The sequence below is a fragment of the Rhipicephalus microplus genome, chromosome 1 (assembly GCF_043290135.1).
Source record: "Rhipicephalus microplus isolate Deutch F79 chromosome 1, USDA_Rmic, whole genome shotgun sequence".
In the NCBI taxonomy this organism is placed as follows: domain Eukaryota; kingdom Metazoa; phylum Arthropoda; class Arachnida; order Ixodida; family Ixodidae; genus Rhipicephalus; species Rhipicephalus microplus.
The window spans coordinates 251,444,585-251,462,947 of NC_134700.1; the positions used below are offsets into that span (position 1 = coordinate 251,444,585).

At 40.9% G+C, this 18,363-nt stretch overlaps 1 protein-coding gene across 4 annotated transcripts in view; it reads left to right on the top strand.

The window, feature by feature from the left end:
- Positions 1-17,469, top strand: part of LOC119186379 (AT-rich interactive domain-containing protein 3C) — a 236,714-nt gene extending 219,245 nt beyond the window's left edge. For all 4 annotated transcript variants that reach the window (XM_075893212.1, XM_075893219.1, XM_037435017.2 and 1 more), the window contains 2 exons: positions 2,334-2,552; positions 7,351-17,469. In XM_075893212.1, the coding sequence (XP_075749327.1) occupies positions 2,334-2,552; positions 7,351-7,460 (329 nt within the window). In that variant the 3' untranslated portion in view covers positions 7,461-17,469. The remainder of the gene's footprint in view (positions 1-2,333; positions 2,553-7,350) is intronic.
- Positions 17,470-18,363: the final 894 nt, after the last annotated feature.

Below are 18,363 nucleotides of genomic sequence, written 5' to 3' on the forward strand. Positions count from 1 at the left end.
GCAACTTTTTTACTCGTGAAACCGGGCACGCAGTTTTCAGGTCACTATGATTTTGGAGTGACGAGGTTTTTTTACCTACACTTTTCCCAGAAATGACGCGCAGTTAGTATTTCGGTGACTTGACTTGGCTCGTGTGTCGAGAGAGTAACGACGGGACAACCATCCACAACACAGGCACATCAAACTTGGGCGCAGGTGCACGCAACGCGGTATAAATACAGGGAAGCTGTATAATATCCCAGTCACACGGCCACCACTGAACTCTGTTAAACTTCGCCGACGTAAATTTCCCTTGGGAGTTCGACGGAGATTGAGTTGTGGGAGTGTCACACGGCAATGACAAAGTTGTCATAGTTGCCGCGAGGGGGCTCAGTCAGCCCTGTTGGATTTTCGCAGAAGTATCCTCATTTCATCTCTAGATGCTTTTTTTGTGGATCTTCGTTATGCCGTTTTTACAAAAACACAATAATGAGTAGGTCTAAAGCGAACAAAAATTGAAATTATTTCAAATGGAAACGCATTCGCTAAATGTAGCGATGCTGGCAGCGACGCTGGCCACCTTGTGCCCAATGCTACGTTTGTTTGCATTGCGCCGTTCTCCACGAATAATTGTTTTTGTAACCCTTGAAATACGTCGGGTCCCACTACTTATTCTCACAGCCCTCAAAGCAGGTGACGATAATGCAGCACTGCCAGTCATTCCTCTCACGATTAAACTTAAACACGGCGACGACAACAACCGCACGCATGGATGAAATATCTTTAAATGGCGGCGCCCGGCCTGACTGCCGAGGCACGGTGTGGAGGGCATTGGTGTGGAGAATAGCTGCACTCAGGTGAGCGTATATATATATATATGTAAACAAACACGTTACAAATGAGTACTGGAACAAAAAAACGTTTAATATTATCAAAATGTAATATTGTACTCACTGTGGCAATTTTCACGCGCGAAATTTTTTTCTTACCTTCAGATACTGGGGGCAAGAGTACCCTGTTCCGCTGCAAAGGGAGATCGTTGAACGCCCTTTGAAAAATGTGCCTTTTTACCTTTGTTGCGTAACGGTGGCCGTGTGACACGGACCCCATCTTCTTTGTTGTAAGGACGAGGGAGTTACACGGTGTTCGCGGGTGCCCGTGTGACAGGGGTATGGAGCCACATTGTCTCATTGTAACGGCTTGTTATTTTCAAAAATAGTTGTAAATCTCAGAAAAAATGTGATTAGGCATAGTTGCAGGAATTCCTGTGAAAGCAGAACAATTACAGCATGCACAAGTCGTTAGATGGGATACCGGCATTGCTATCAATTCTCAGCACTGCTGGACTAAAAGGCACGTAGGTGTTTAGAGTCTTTCAAATAAAAAAATACAGATTATAAAATAACTACGTGGTTTTGGGAGCAGCTACTACAGCTGTGAACACTGTGAAGGGTAAGCTTTCAGTCGCGCCGGTAAAAACTGGGTCGAAAAAAAATTGCTTGTTGGTCCCTTTAAAGCGAAATAGAACTTGGGGTTGCTTTGCTAGGTCTGCCATGGTGAATAACTAAGATCAGAAACACGCCTTTTGTTGTAATGGGTCTGTTTGCCTTGTAGGCTCGCGAAACTTCGCATGAATTTATTCCTGCAATACGTAGGATATGTATGAATTTTGTTCTTAATTCACTTATTAGATAGTTAATCTGAAAACATGCTCAGATTTTGAACGTTGTTTTGAAGCAGGTGCTATTGAACAACACTAGGGTTAAAAGAGTTCATCAGTACAACAGGTGATGCCTGTCACTGCTAGTGAAGCACATGTGACTTCAGACAGACTGTACTTAAATCTTTTTACTCATGTAGTGTAGCTGTATATATTGCTTTCTGTTTTACTTTGCTTAAGTCACTTCCTTAATATGTTATAACAGTTACTTAAAACATGCATTCTTGGCATAAAATGCATTAATTTGCTTGTAAAGGAGGAATACTTCAATAATAGCTGCACATTCATATTGGTATATTTATGCCTTTTTATCTGGACCTTGGTTGATATGTGGAGTCTTCTGGATGTTCTGGCTTTTTATTTGGCGGCTGGTGGTTGAATCTAGCCATTTCATTTTGGCATAATACTTAGTCAGAGTTTTTAATTGCATTCTTAAATGTACATAAAATTCGCCTCTTTACTGTACTCTTTAACTTCACTATTCTGTTAATTTTTGTTATTCTATCATCACGGAAGTGCCAGAACATAATGCAAACATTTGGTTTACCCTGTTTGGATTTGGCAGCTGCGTTTAGTTAGCAAATCTGGGATCAAATGCGTTGCTTTATTACAACAGAAATTTAACTACTTTCAGGGGATGAAGAGAACAGCCTGTCACTGTATGTGCCACAGCAAGAGGCCTTGAATCTGGAGGTTCCACGTGGTGGGAGCGCAGACCACAAAGTTATAGACCCACGAAGGCTTCTTAGTGAATCGCTGGGTCCACCGCCTCCTAAGCGATTTATTCCTTCAGACGAGGACCACCTTCTCGCCCAGTCTATGCATACAACACACATCAAGATGAACAGTAGAGGTGTGTGCTCTTTCGGGCTTGTGCATGAATGATCACATACACCATGTCAAATGACATGCATTTGGCTCCAGCTTCCAGTGATTCACATTTTATGCACCTTCATTTCCTTCATTCTAATTACTTGCCTTATGTTGGTTAAATTAGGATTTCCACATTTTCTATGGCTGTAATTAACAAAAAAGGCTTATTTTACAATCTTCACTCTGGTGAAAACACTACTGATTGTGAAAGATCCTTTTTTTCTGCAAAGCTGCTGGCAGTTATGAACAGCAGTGAAATGGATGAATATAAAATGTGAAATTGTGCTCCAGTGCATGCTCGACCAACATGAAGTTTAAATTTAAAACCAGCCGTGTAGATAGCATACCAGCTTAATGCATCCTGCGCAGCAGGTGTCCAACTAAGTTCACGATGACAAACTCGACAACAAAAACGCAGCGTTGGATAGTGGTGCACAAATGTTGCAGGTGCAGAACATGCCATCGGCACGGTTGTGCTTTGCATGGCCTCCCAGACAGCGGGCGCGAGGTGTAGAAACATGCCATGCGCCCGTCGTTTGTTTTTTGCTTTGTTTTCTTGCCGCTGTGCTTGCGTGGTGCTATAAGCAAGGATGTTTCTCCTGCATTCGACAGATGTCGCTGTGACTCAAAAGACGCTGACTTCTAAATTTTGATTGACGTCATTTGAGGTCATGCTGCTTGCAAATGTTTGATATGGTAGTTAAACTATCTTATAACTTTTATTGCGTCATTATTTTGTGATATAATGGCTTGATTTACCGTTGTTTCTAATGCTAACGGCCCTGGCTATTATGCCATAATGAAATAATAGATTCATTAAAATATATTTTTTTCTCTGTGCAAGGACCAAGGTAGGGGTGGGTCCATTATGCGAGTGGGTTCATGAGACGAGTAAATACGGTATTCAATGCAATTCATCAATAGGCATGTGTGTTCAACTATCCAACACATTGAAAGCCAGAAGTTAGCCGTGGAACTGGACTCGCTTGTTGTTTGCAATAGAAAAATGTGGCGAAAATTCTTTATCCGAAAGCTTTTTTTATTATTGTTGCAAAGTTTCCTCCTTTTCTTAATCACCATCATCATTGTTAATTACATATAAGGGCAATATGTTTAAATAAGAAGGGAGGAAAATGAGAGAGTGGGAAGGCAGGAATGTCAACCAGCTTGTGCAGGTTTGTAAGGGGCTGTCCTAGTCAAACAGATGACTTCTATATCAGTGAATGACTATGTAAAAAATGACCCTGTATCTGCATCTTTCACTGCAAATGTCATTGAAAGATGATAGTCTTGCGTCTGGAGAGAGTTAACAAAATGTTTATTTGATGTACTGCACAAGAAAATTGGTGAATTGTATTCTAGAGGCGCTGCGTTAGTGAATGTCAATTCGTCCAGCGAAGGCCAACGAGCGCATCGAGGCACGTTAGACACGAGTGCTATCTGGCAGTTATTTTCGAAAATGAAGGAAGGCGTGCGCTCCTGCCTCGGAGGCGATAAGGTGTAGAACGCAAAGCGACGGACAGGTGCCACTAACTTGTAGTCTTAGCAAAGCTTTGGAAACACTTACCTTTTTGAGCATCCCGTTGTATTGTCAGCAGAGCGTGATAAACGCTACAGTCCTTAGAATCACTTATGTATGCTTTCTCCAGTATAAAGACACACATACAAAATATTGATGTGTTGTGATGGTGCCTCAGATATGCACAATAATCGCTTTTTATTTGACAATCCCACAAGTATGAATGCTGATACTTGAGCAATATTGATGGACAATGCGGATGGGGTTTGTTGTTTGGCGTGTCGTTTGGGGCCGTTTGGGGTATCGTTACGGTGGACAAACAGACAAATGTACAAACATACATACATACATACAGACAGACAGACAGACAGACAGACAGACCAATATTTTTGCGTCGAAGTACCTCAAGAAAGACCATCGTCATTAAATGTACTAGTAATAGTGAGTGTTTCTGTCTCCAGCTTAGTCAAATAGCTTGCAGCATAAAACTTTCACACGTAAGCTGCTGTAGACGTTTATTTTTTGTATTACTTTAGTGGATGACTAGCACGTATGGAGCTAGGCTATCGAGCCTAGTTCTTCAAGTGCACAGAAGTTATTTTTTATGTTACTTTTTAGTGCGACTGTTAAAAATACACTCAAACCTCAATATAACAAATCCAGTTGTTACAAAATATAGCTTATAACGAAGTAAATGAATATTCTTACAATAGATGTAGTGTTTGGCGAAGAAATTTTAGAACAAACTTATTTTCGTGTAAGATGTAACTTCGTTATATTGAGGTCCCAGTGTACATGTTTACAATAAATGGCAGTGCACACTGTGTTAAGACACAAACAGGAAACATGAAAAGGACGATACAAGTGCTTGTGTCGTCCTTTTTATGTTTTGTGTTTGTGTTTTAACCTGGTATGAGCATCCAACTAGCCACAAGTACATTTTAAGCAGTGTATCATCCGAAATGTAAGGCTGCTATATTTGTGAGAAGATAACTCCTCAGATTATTCGAAGCTTGTTGCAGCAGTCTCATTGTGCCTTGCACATACGCATATTCTATAGCCACGCTGCAAAAAGTGAGGTCAACTTTGTGTCCAAGTGAAACGAGGGATTTTTTATAAATGAAGGTTAGGTTTGCAGCAAGAGAAGAGATGCATACTGCACAAATGTCAGTTCTCTGGCCCACTTCTAACTTATCTGTGTCTGGACGCCTCATTTTCTGTCACAATAAATTTTTACCAACTATACCTGAACTTTCTGTTATTCTGAAAACCTGTCACGGTGGTCTAGTGACTAATGCCCCTGACACACGGGCACCCTGAAGTCCTTTAGACAAGGGGACATCTTTCGGAAAGGCGTTCGGGCACAGTGACACACGACAAAGGAGTAACTCCTTTCTGGCAAAGGTCCTTTTCGCAAAAGCAGATCCCGCATCTACTTTTCTGGCAGGAAGGGAGTACTCTCGCATACAGTGTGCATAATTTATCAATAGAAGAAAACGTGTCGCAACACTGCGGTGCCCTGTCAGTATTTTTTTGCGCTGAGAAAATGTTTTCATTTTCAGCAGCAGTGCGATTTGTTCAAAAGTGAAGGCCTATGGTCTGTCCATACTCTCAAACGCCTGCATTACGTCACTAGCGCGGTCATGTTAGGGTTGGCAGCGGCAGTTGCTGTGTCGGGCTCACTCGAAAACACTGCTTAAAGTCGCCGTCGCCTGATAACGGCAATGTGTCTTCGAACCAGCGTTCGTTGCGCACATAGGCCCAACTTTCGTGGTTGATGGCTCGAGGGTACAGTGCGGAAGCAGTCAAAATGAAGCCGTTCATGACGAGTCTTTGTTTGAGGCTCATCACTCTTGCCTTCGCAGCGTTTAGCTCATCTTCGATGGAGCCGAGGGGGACAAAAGTCAGGCCCACCTCAACTGTTGCTTTATCTCTGTCTCTGCGCTGAGACATCGCAGGACCACGATGAAACGCGGCACGCCGTCACTGACCCAGCTGGACGCAGCCGCGTAAAAAGCACTACAAAAAAACAAAAACAGCAAAACACCGACTGTTCATAGTTGCCAGACGAACTTAAGTTGCTGCTAAAGACGCAAAAAAGCGAAAGAAAATTACAGGTATGCGCATTATAACCCACCAGACAATAAAAAAAACGGTTTTATGCTCCGGCGTCGCTGAATGTGATGTACATGCGCAGATTCTTTTTAATATTTCCAATCTTGCTGCTTCCACAAACAGCGTCATTTTTTCTGCAGCGTTCTTCTCAGGCACCGCCTAAAGCAGTAGTCCGGTGCCGTGTGTCATCAGCGCCACTCCTTTCTGCAAATGGTCTCCTTAGGCGACAAAAGGGGTTTACTTCAAAGTACTTTACTTTTGCTTGTGTGTCACGGGTATGATCCGTAGACAGTTGCATCGAATCGCAGCCACGGCAGCCGCATTTTCGAAGGAGGTGAAAATGCCTGAAGCCTGTTTGCTTGGATTTAAGTGAAGGTTGAAGAACCACAGGTAGTTGAAATTTTCGGAGCCCTGCAATACGGTACATAATCATATGGTGGTTTTGGGACGTTCAACGCCAACAATTATTATCATCAAATTATTATTATTATTATTATTATTATTATTATTATTATTATTATTATTATGTTACCCCGAGTAAACCGAAGAGCCATGTTGGCAGCATGGCCTGCATCTACAGCACAGGGCCCATTGGCCAGCCCTAAAGTTGTTTGTAGCACCTTGTCACCACCACCTCAAGTTGTGGTAATATGCACAAGTTTATATTATATTATACTATATTACATTATACTATATTACACCATTGTGTTATATAGAGCAAGATCATTTTTGATCGACAGAAAGGCAACTTAGACAAGCATTGCATTATTTAACTTACAACATTGTATTGTAGTATCTTCATGTCCAGTGTTTTGATATTCAACTAGAATTTGGTTCTGTGCTGAAGCTTATGTGTCTAAATCTTGCGTACTAATTTGAAATACGAGGGCATAATGTAGACAAGGCGTTACTAAGGCATGGACAAGTGCTTATCCGTATCTTAGTTGGTTATTGTCTAGATACACACTCGGATTTCAGGTAACGATGAATAACCAACTTGCCCAATCAGCTATTTTGACAAGTTATGAGCCATAGTGTTGAAGAGAGAGAGAGAAAGATAGGAAAGCAAGTACAAAGAAAGACAGTAAATATATTTTTGTGTCTCTAGTGCTTGACTTAAAAGTTCCTATGCAATTTGATGCAGGTGATGGTCGAGGCCAGGCGGACAACTCCATGACTGTGACCATGGAAGTCAACGGCATCATCTACCACGGAGTCCTATACCCCCAGACACACAGAAACAGGCTCTCCTAGGTTGCACACTTGCTTGCATCAATGCTGGACTCTTCCGGAGGCAGCCTGTCAAACAAAACATTTACAAATGAAATGTGAGTGCACCAAGGACGGGCGACGGAGAACTCCTGCCTGTCCTGACGATGGCAATGCTGATCTCCACTGCAAGCCACCATGTTGTTGTGTGCTGTTATCTCTTCCGCCTCAGTTCTGCCCTGTGCACACTGACAGCCCACTTGTTGGAATGTTTTGCATTGATTGTATGTGTGTGTGTGTGTGTTTGAATGTATGTGGTTGTCAAAGTGCACTCGCTCATGATAGCAGTGCACTCCTTAGGTCTTTTTCTCTTTGTTCCAACTCAATGTACTCTAAATATTCACTCTTGTTCATAGTCTGATACAGTTCTATAAGTCAGCGCCACTACCACCTCAAAGGCAGATGCACACAAGCCCGCAACAATCAGCGCACGACTTGAATTCATGTCATAAGACAATCTGTGACCCTGCGGTCAGAGAGCATGGCTGAATACATAAGAGGGACTGACTGTTTAGTCGCAAGGGCAATCAGCTGGCACACTTTGGTCACCTAAGCTGGGCAGAGCCTCTCTTGCCTTCTTAAGTTGTTTCCAGCTAAAACTTTCTTCATGTGAAACTTTTTTTGTTCATCATACTTTCTGTTTAGCTAATGTGCAGTTTACACAACTTCTGATTGGTATCTAGTGCATTTTCTCTGCTGTGTCACGGCGTCATCTCTTCCACTGTTGAAGAAATTCATACTTTGTTGCTGCCAGCTTGCTCCTTCATTATTCTTCATGCATTTGTACTGTGAGCTGCATTTAAAAAAAATCTAACCACTTTTTAAGGAACCACAGCACTTATCATTGCTTCATTGTCAATCAATTTTTAAAATATATAAATAAAAGAAAATTTGATTGGTCTTCATGATTTGATTACAAGACACTTTTAATTGTTTTAGCCTATCTTATCTCCTAATTTAGTTAATGACCCATGTCAATGAGCATCAATAATTCTGAAGGCACCTATATAATAGAAGGCTGGAATGAACATTTCGATTTTTGCTTAATTAATCAAGCACACATACTTGACTGTTACTTTGTTTATTTATTTGAATCAAGAAGTAGTTTTATGACAATTTTAAATGCGAGAAGAAAGCACAGGTCTTAATGTGTTTCTTCAATAAAAACAACTTCTCTCAACTTTCTGGTGTAGGCCTGTTGGAGGTTCCGAAAATCGTGAAACCACAAGATTCCTCTTCACGACTCCAATGAGCCTTCTTTTATTCTGCAGTGTTCTGTATCACTTATAAATCTTATGAGGAATGCCATTGCTGCCCTGACAAAGACCAGTCCTCTTGGGGTAGCATTTGCTCATGCGACATTTGCTCTTGCGAAAAACATCAAGTGACAAAATGAAAAGGCATGTCGTTTTAATGTACAGCAAGCGTCTCGAATTCTCGATGGTTGTTTGTGCTTTTATCTAGTTGCCCTTTTCTATGGAGGGGCAGAGGAAATTAGCTACAGTTGAACCCCTTTATAAGAGACATTGATGTAACAGAGGATTGGGTATAAAGAACACCAGTGTCCTTACAACAAAATCGGGTTTGATTCGAAACTGCATGTACATGGTACCCTGCTTATAAGAAAAACCTCATATACGTAAACAACGAGAAATGCTCGCTGGTGCACGTCTAATACAAAAGGGTTCAGCAGCATATTGAATCAAAAGTGTATTTCCAAAAGTGCAATATATAGATGGCAATAGATGTTTTTCATGCGTGCTCAGACTTTCTGAGAAATATAGGACCCAGTTCACATGCTGCATTACACAAGTAGTTCTTCAAGCTGTTAGCCTTCTTCTCGGCATTATGCAACTATGTATTGCAGTGAAGCTTACTAAAGCTTTGTCATCGTTATGGAGTGCAAGTATTTGCCAAACAGTGTTGTTTTGTCACCAAGAACAAAACTACTAAATGATGTACTTATTTTTTACGATGCTTCCCCGACTGGTTGCATTTCAGCAGTACTAATGCACCGTATTGGCTGTTCTATGTCTGAATTTTGAATTTAAGATTGGGACGAATTCGAGCTTTCCTTCTTTTATGACACTTTGTTTTCAAGAAAATACATAGTATGGATTTTTATATTGCTTTGTGCAACAAAATGAACAAATTGTTTCTTGATTGTTTCTTTACCTTGAAGGATTTCTCAGAAGTGATTTTACCGTACTTCAAAGTTTTATGCAATGGCTTGTGCACATTACATCATCATTTCCTTTCAATATTTGTGGCCGAAAACGTACATTTGCCTGGTGTTCTTACGTCTGACTGCATGCACTACATCTTACACTTTAACTTCCAACTTCATGTGGTAGACTTCAGTTAGTTTGACCCTAAATGAATGGATGAAATACAGTGGACTTGGGATAATTTTAACTTGGTTGATACTCCCTGTTGTTAATCTTGGTTATCATGCTTGCAGTGATAAATACATCAGGCTGACTTGTTATGTTTTCAATAGATTTAAAAGCTGCTCACAGCGAACTTCATTATTTGATTAAACTTGTTGATTAATCAGATGAATACTTTTTGCTTGTCTATACCCGAATTATTAACACTCTTTTTTACTTTCAGCTAAACATTTGCACTCAAAAATTATTAATGCAGCTGGAAATAAAGTATTCCTTGCTTGCTTTTGCCAAAGCATTCAAAACATCGAGCTAAAAGATAAAAAAAAAAAGAGGGAGTAAAAACATTGCGATGGCAGTTTGGCACTTGAAGATTGGCCATCTCTGCTTTTCCCGATATGTTTTACGTCTTTGTGCTAACTTCTTATAATTTCATCGCACAGCCTACTTTTTTGCCTTCCTTGACTACGCATCTGAGTCCTTGGCAAGCATAGTATAGCTCTAATATTAGACTGCTGGTAGTAATCCGTTTACATTGGGGCATACCAATCTCAACAGACTAGCATATGGCATTGTGCTGCTTAGCACGAGGTCGTGGAATAAAATTACATCTACATTTCAATGTGGATCAAGTGAATCAATGTGTCTTTACCAGGTGTATGATGCAATCAAAAAAGGCCATTTGACCACAATTCCTGTGTTGTGTCCCTCTATGGCATGTTTAATCATTATATTGTGAATTCAGCACGTAAGATCTCGTAATTTAATTTATGATCGTTAAAAGCAGCATCACATAAAGAAAAGCAACTGGACGAGGAAGACAATGCAGGATGAATGCTGACTTTACACAATAGCATTCAAGCATGATATACAAAACTATTAAAAACATGTCCCCTCTGTAGTGCATTGAATTTCAGCTAGACGAGCTATTTATATCTACTACCCGGAGAAGATACCAGATTGAGTATATTGTTGCCTATATCTTTCTTTGCTCGTGCAATGTTGGCGTACTTGTTCATTTACTATTGCTTTGAATAACCTTCCCTTCTGGGCTGTTAAAGCATTCCTCGTCATCTTGTTTCTTGTTTTCTGTAGATTTATGTTTCTTCATTTGCCTTGCAATCTTCTTATGGCCAGCGGAAAGGTCAACATATTCGTTTTTGTTTTCCTATTCCCACTTTATTTGCCAAATGTGCTTTATTGGTTCTCTTTCAGTATGAGCATTTTTGGGAGTTGCAGCAGTGAAGTCCAGTCATCTTATGAAAATTTCTGTAGCTTTGTATAAGCCTTCTGAAGTGAAAGCTTTTTGGCCAGTTTTGGTTATTAGTGTTAAGAATTTTATGGTTGGAAATGTTGAGCATAATAATGGACCTTCTTCACTGTGGAAAACCCCCTCTAGTGGTAGGCACCAACAACACAGCAGGCTGGGGTCATGGCGGTACAGCTTTATGGGTACGGCCACAGGTATTTTTTTGTGATGAGCATGTGGCTAATTTCGTGAGCTTTTGCACTTCCACTGTGTGCATATTACGGGCTCCTGTTAGTTCTAAGCGCACACTGAATTGCAATGTTTCGTCCTGTTTACAACACAGCCAGTGGATGAACTTGTGCATTGATCTCGACCCGCCCACCATAGGATTCCACTTTGTTTTGTCAAACAACACCATCACGCTTATTGTATAGAAATGGAGATGCAAGGGAAGGCAGGGAGATTAACCAGATGCTTGTCCGGTTTGCTACCCTGCACTGGGGAAAGGGAAAAGGGAGGGGGATAGAAGAAGAAAGGAGAGTGATACCCAGAATCACAAGCACATTTGGAGGAGCAAGTGCAGTCTACAGGCCGTCGCTCAGATTTGTTGAGTTCAGGTACTTCAGTAGCGCATTTTGTGCTTTTGCACTATAGAAGTGCATGTCCAAGGTCCTAGAATCTTCTGCACAGAAAAAAGAGTTTTAGTGGAAATTTACCTATGTGCAACATTTACCTATGTTGTGCTGAGCTTACTTTCCACAAGCAGGGATGCATACCACATCAACATACAATAAACAGCTGGAAGTTCTCACAGATTGCATACTACCCCTCTGACACTCGCTGAAATCGAGAGAATACTTACAGTAGCCAAAAACAGCATCTGGTCTTGGCAGAATACATTGCACATGTGACATTCACTTTGGAAAATGAAAAAAAAAAACAGACAATCTGAATGGTTGGCATTCCCCCAGAGTGGTCCTAAGACAGTCTACCGAACATCTTTCTCCTTTTCTCACTTTTGGTTTCCACGCCCATTCGCATTGTTTCTGTGGTAGATTGCAAAAGCTCGTGTCAATATATCACTGGCAAAAGCTTCCGAAAGGGACACTCAAATATCACCGGCAAAACCTTCGCCGAATACAGTAGGCCACTAGCACATGGCTTGCCAGATGCCTTGCCAAAGCTTCAAGTGCTCTCCAGCAGAAAGAACCATGAGTTGCCGGGTTTCTGGGAGTGCTACGAGGCAGCTGTTCATATGCGTCTCAGGCTTGCAGACATCAAAACTTTTAAGGGCTTGAAGCCTCACTTTGAAGCAGGCCATCGAAAGAACACGCCTGACTGAAAACTAAAACGTCGTCATCAAGGTGCCCACCCAAGGGTATAGCCGAAATGATTTCAGCGATTACAGGCAGATATCAAAAGGTATTTTGAGATCCCCTTTCCAAATGGCCAGCAATCGGGCATGGCAATTATTGGCTGTATCTAGTGGAAACAAGCAAACATACTGCGGCCCTGAAGAAATATTGAATCTACTGTGGGAAAACGTTGTCATACTACGCACAAGTTGAGCAAAGAAGTGGGTGCTAGTCGGGTCTGCTCGTTATCATGCAATCAAAGAAAAAGTGGTGTTCTGCCAGGGCAATGTGGGTATTGGTTTCTTCTTTACCTCTACAGCAAAGTTGGCCTAAAACCAGCATTCAAGTGCTTTTTCGAACACATGCTTGGTTTCACAGTGCAAAGACTGGTGCTGCCAGTGTAGCTGACCATGAAATTCAAATGACTGCTGTAAGCTTCCCATTATTCATAGCATTCTAACCAGCCTCGCATATGCTGTAGGTGCACCTGAAAAAGGTCCATTATCTTTATATGCTGGCAAGTCTATATGTAGAACACTCTCTACAAGCACAATAATAAGGCTTGATCTTTCATGTTTTCTTTTTTTTTCCGGCTTTTCTGCAAGAAAAGTTAACTGCAGTCAGTTTCTGTGCTTTTTTATGGTGTGGAGCCTTGTATGTAAAGGGTGTGGCATTATGGCCAATGTCTATTGCCAATGTTCATTTCACTTTTTTGACATCGCACGTAGTCACACCTTCTGCCGGCACAACATGTTGTATGCCTCCAAAAATACAAGCGTTTGCAATCATGTGGAATGAAAGGAATGTTAAAGACGTCTAAGGATATGCATTGTCCGAACAAGCAAGATCACAGAAGAGATGCTAACTGGCGTAACTACATGCACTTACGAAATAGTTGTTTGACGAACTTATTTAAAGTCTTAAGTGAAGCAACCAGGAATATTAAAGAAGCTTTTTAAAAGCTGTACGACTGAGGTGGAATTTTCGTGCTGTTCCGTTCATCTATGTTGCATTTGTGGAAGCTGCTATTTATCCTAGATAAATAGCGACTCACTTGGCTTTCGATCATGTACATGGTGCTTGACATAAGGGCTTAATGAGCAGAACCGTGATGCTTGTTAATGAATTCCTTACATTTTAGTGTTAAATGTTGGTTATTACATGGTGCCCTCTGTGTGTATGGTATGGGCAGTGCAATCAAAGGTACCATGTAGAAGTTTGTAGCAAAAACAAGGTTGCAATATTATCCAATCCTGTGACTAATGCCCTCTGCAGATGTCACTTGGGGTAGCTTATGTTTGCAATTGAAATTCAACTCCCATAACTGTGAAGGCATAAAATTTCATGCCTAAAATGTACAGCTTGCACCTTGTAAATCCTCTTTGCACAGCTTTGTAGCTATTATGTGCCTCATTTAATTCAGTCATTTCGACATAATAAAAAAGTACTAAAAAACATGGGCAATTATGGGAATAGAACTAGTGTTATTTCATAACTATTGAATCAGGATTGCCGTGCATCACTCGAATGAACTGAGACAAAAAAAATCGCCGGAGCGCTCAAACCGCATCAATATAGGAATCTCAGGGATCTCTTCTGGTCTCGAAGAGCACGTTTACGTGTGCACACCATCTTTGTGTGAAAGTGTCTGAATGTTCTTCATCTGTGTTGTTCACTCGTTTTGTGAAACATTTCATGCTAGGAGGTGTGATTTATGCAACATGTTACGGCATCGCCCTTCTGATGGGCAACCCTTCTTTTGCTTTTGACACACCGTGATAGCGTCATTCAAAGCCAGCTTTTATTTGTAGTCAGTTTTATTTTTTTCCTCTTTTTTAGCTTGTTTCTGTAAAGCTTGTTCACCCGAATTATATAGCTTCGAGCCTTATTGTGTGGTTTTTTGTCAAAAGTGGGTGTTCTTTGCACCAGGAAGCATAGCTACTAAACCTGAGATGGATAGGACAAGTGGTGGCACTCCTCTGACAGGCAGTACTCTGATGAGGCATACTCCTTCCACTCTAAAAGCCATGGAACTCACATTTCAATGGTCATTGCATTTGCGCTAGATTTTGGCCTAATCAGCACACTTTTGTGAACATTATTTTCATAAGTGTGGGACACCACACATTTTCTTTTCCCTTCTGTTGCCTCTAACATAAGTGGTAGTTCTGTCTCCTGCCCCTCATTGCACTGCTACAGCTACATTAGATTTTGCTGCACTTTTTTACAAGCTTTGAAGCCTGGCTTCCTGTGTTTGTTTTTCTTCATTTATGTTGTGAAAGTGTGGAGAGAGATGGCAGGTGTCATCTATGATAATAATATTGTTTCTATTTAAATGCGAGTTGTTTTTATATATTATGGAGAAAAAAAAATAAGTGTAACTTTATGTTGTTGCCCCCAGAGTGTACATTGTGCGGTCACAACAACACCTGCTGGCCGGAAGTGGCGTGTGCACCATAGAACCAGTCCGTCCATTCAGGAGGAAAGGCCCGACTAATGGGGCGGAAGTGTGTTGGCTGACGTCTTTCTAGCAGTCGCAGTTTTTTTTATGCGACCTGTGTAAATAGTACTATATTATCGCTTGAGAGGGCCTCATTTGCCATGTGTGTTCGTGCGTTCTTTTTTCCTTGCCTATGTTATGACAGAGCTGTTCTCTCAGGCTATGTTACATACTTTGAATTTTTTATTTCATCAATTTTTAGCTGTATTTGCTGGAGAAACAAAGAGTAAAAAAAAAAGTTGTGTTGTTGTGTACTGAAATGTCATGGCGGCAACAATGTTCCAACCCACCGTTTATTTATAGTGCAGTGTTTTTGGGAAGTTGGTTTCAGCAGTGCTCTTGTTTGCTTGCATTGAATTTTTTGCCTTTATGCGATATGATGTGTATGTGGTGCCTCATTCTGGCAGACGTGTACGTGTGCTTTTTGATTAGGAGATGCATGACGAAACTGTTAACAATCCCAAGTTTTCTTGTTTCTCAGGATCAAGCCTTGTACATGTGCACTCTAACTTAGTAATGAGAGCTTCTACATACTGGTCTGATCAAATGGTCTCTATTCCTCTTTTTTTGTTTTCTGTTCTGTTAGAAGTGCAGTTCTGCCTGGTCCAGTATAGTGCTGTGAATGTTGGTGCTGGGCAAGCCATGTAAAATACAATGCAGGCCTTCTTTTATGGACAAAACTTTGTCCCTGTTTGATACAGCATTTGTGTACCTTTCTGTGTTCCTCTGTGAAAAAATAAATTTATTTTATTTTGTTTTATCATACTGCAGTGTTGAAGGGCTATTACAGGAGAGAAGGTAGTAAATAAGAAAATTGCAAAGTAGCGAAAAATGCATTGAACATGACGTTCAGTGATTAATGGATTACAAAACGAATTCAGCAAGTGATAACTGATGAGGCTGTGGAAAGTATTCCATAGTTCAACAGTGGGGACAAAAAAAGCTGTTGTATGCACAAGATCAGTGATGAAAAGGAGACATATGATGCTCATTATGATTGCAGGTGAATGTTGTTTTAGCTGGTGTTATGTAGTTGCTTAGTAGGGAAAATTGTGGATAGTCAACCAGAATATTGTAAATAAACTTCAGAGATTCAATGTGACGGTAAGAACAGAGACTAGTAAGTTGTGAAAACAAGAAAATAGGTGAAAAATACCTGTCACGGTGATGATATACGATTGGTATAGCTTTTTCTGGGCAGATTTGATTTTTTTATCAGATATTTTGGGAGGGTTCTAAGCGACAGAGTTGTACTCAAGTATTGGACGAGCCATAGTTTTATAAGTGAGGAGTCTTGTGTTGCTTGAGGCCAAAGATAGTGTAGGCTGCAGGTATCATAGCCTTCTAAGCTCATGGTTGTACATGATCCCAATGCGATATCACCAAGATAGATCCTTAGTAAATACGAGATTTGGATACTGAGACACATTTTCTGGGGATGAACCATTAAATGAATAAGTAAAAGAATAAGGGAGAGAATGCTTAGTAAATGATGTGGAAGCAGTGTGTATCCTTACCAACTCACTCATATCTCAATTTTGCCTAATGCTATCTGAAATTGTTTAGTCAAAAACTAAAAATATGAAAACTACTGGGTAAATTTTAAAAAACACAATTTTAATGAGTATGACATCTGTCGCCGCTACCTACTACAAAAAGAGTAGTAGTTTAGAACATGTCTAGTCCAGTCTGTTACGCATATTAAGGCTACAAGTGGAGATTATTACAATAAAAAAAGCACAATCCCATAATCAAGACAGCATACTAATCGATGTGCTAATACAAAACCATTGTAATAACAAAAATTTTTGATATCAAGGCAGCTAATTTGGACACAATAGCCTGTATCAAGCCCACAGTAATGGCCTAATTGTTATGGTGCTTAGCTGCTGAAGATGAGGAGAGGGGTTTGATTCCCGGCCGCCATGCCCTCTTATTGATGGGAACAAAATGCAGATCCCATGTTTTTAGATATGTTATCACATCATAATATTTGCATGGAACATCTCGTATATGTTTTTACCCACATAGCAACCAATAAATAGTACTTTGTAAAGACAGAAACAATCTTGTTTCTCTGCATTTACATAGAATTTGCACTTACCTTAAAATTTTTGTTCATTATTTTATTATCAGTACTGACAGCATTGCAACTGCAAGCACTTGTGGACAGATAGCTCTCAAGCGTATCTGCTTAATTCTTATTGTTGTAAAACAAAATACAAAATAAAATTTTCAAATCGGCACTGCTTTGAAGGCTGGCAGCACCAACATTGCAGCTTCTGTTTTCACAATAATCCTTCTCATTTTCTTTTTTTTTGTTTCATTTTATTCATGCCTTTGGACCACCTTTCAGCAAACTGTGCAAAGTGTCCGATTTTAGCACGAATTATTTGATGGAATGAGTGCTCCTCAAATATGTTTTCTCATGATACCACCGTCTGCTATCATAATGTTATTAGCTTGTACAAATAAAGATGAAAAACAATTTTTGACGAGAGAAGTCATTGTCTTCTGTTATTATGTTCTTCCACCATACATTTGCTGGTCAATGTTTGCTACTTTTAAAGCTGGAAGGGCCCTTGAATCATGTTGCGCTGCGTTGGGCCCTTTGCCCAGGTCTCTATTAGAGCACGTGAGGGCCTTTTTTCCAGGCCCGGGCCCGGCCCGAAAATGCCATGCTTCGGCCCGAACCCGGCCCAGTGTTTTTAAACACGGCCTGTACCTGGTTCAGGCCCGAAGAGTTTGCGCCCGACCCGGCCCGGCCTGTTTCAGCCAGTCATGCCTTGAGCACAAATGAGGCACTGTCCGATCTTTGGTGACTGCTAATATACCGGCCGCAAACAAGATATAATTTCTAGAGTGTTTTTAAAACTGCTTTCAGTGTCGTGACTTTCAATGGTACCGTGTATACTTTCGGTTAATTACGCCCGTTACCTTTTTGCGAAATAATTGCAGGGCAATATAAACTATTACTGGAGTCCTACCTGGCTGTCTCACAGACTCAGCGCTAACCACGCAGTCTTACTTTTGCGTATCAAAGACCGACTGCAAAATGTGGGAAAAATGGCAAAATTTATAATGTGTTTCTATATGAATTACATACGAGCTGGGGCTGTTGAGTAAAAGTATCAAGTCTTTCGCAAACACGCTCTAGCAGCTCCGAGGAATACACCAGGCGGCGCAGCTTTACATAAATAAAAGCTGTCGTGTCGACTCCTCGGCAGGCAACTGTCCTCAACGTACATGACGCCTTCACGCTCAAAACAAGAAGGTTCTCTGACCTACCCTTCTTCCCGAGCTCACTGGATTACGTGCCCAACGGTTGGGCCGCCCGCGATCTCCGATACGCACTCGCCGATCGGCCCGCCGTCTGCGATCTCCTGACTCGCCGAGT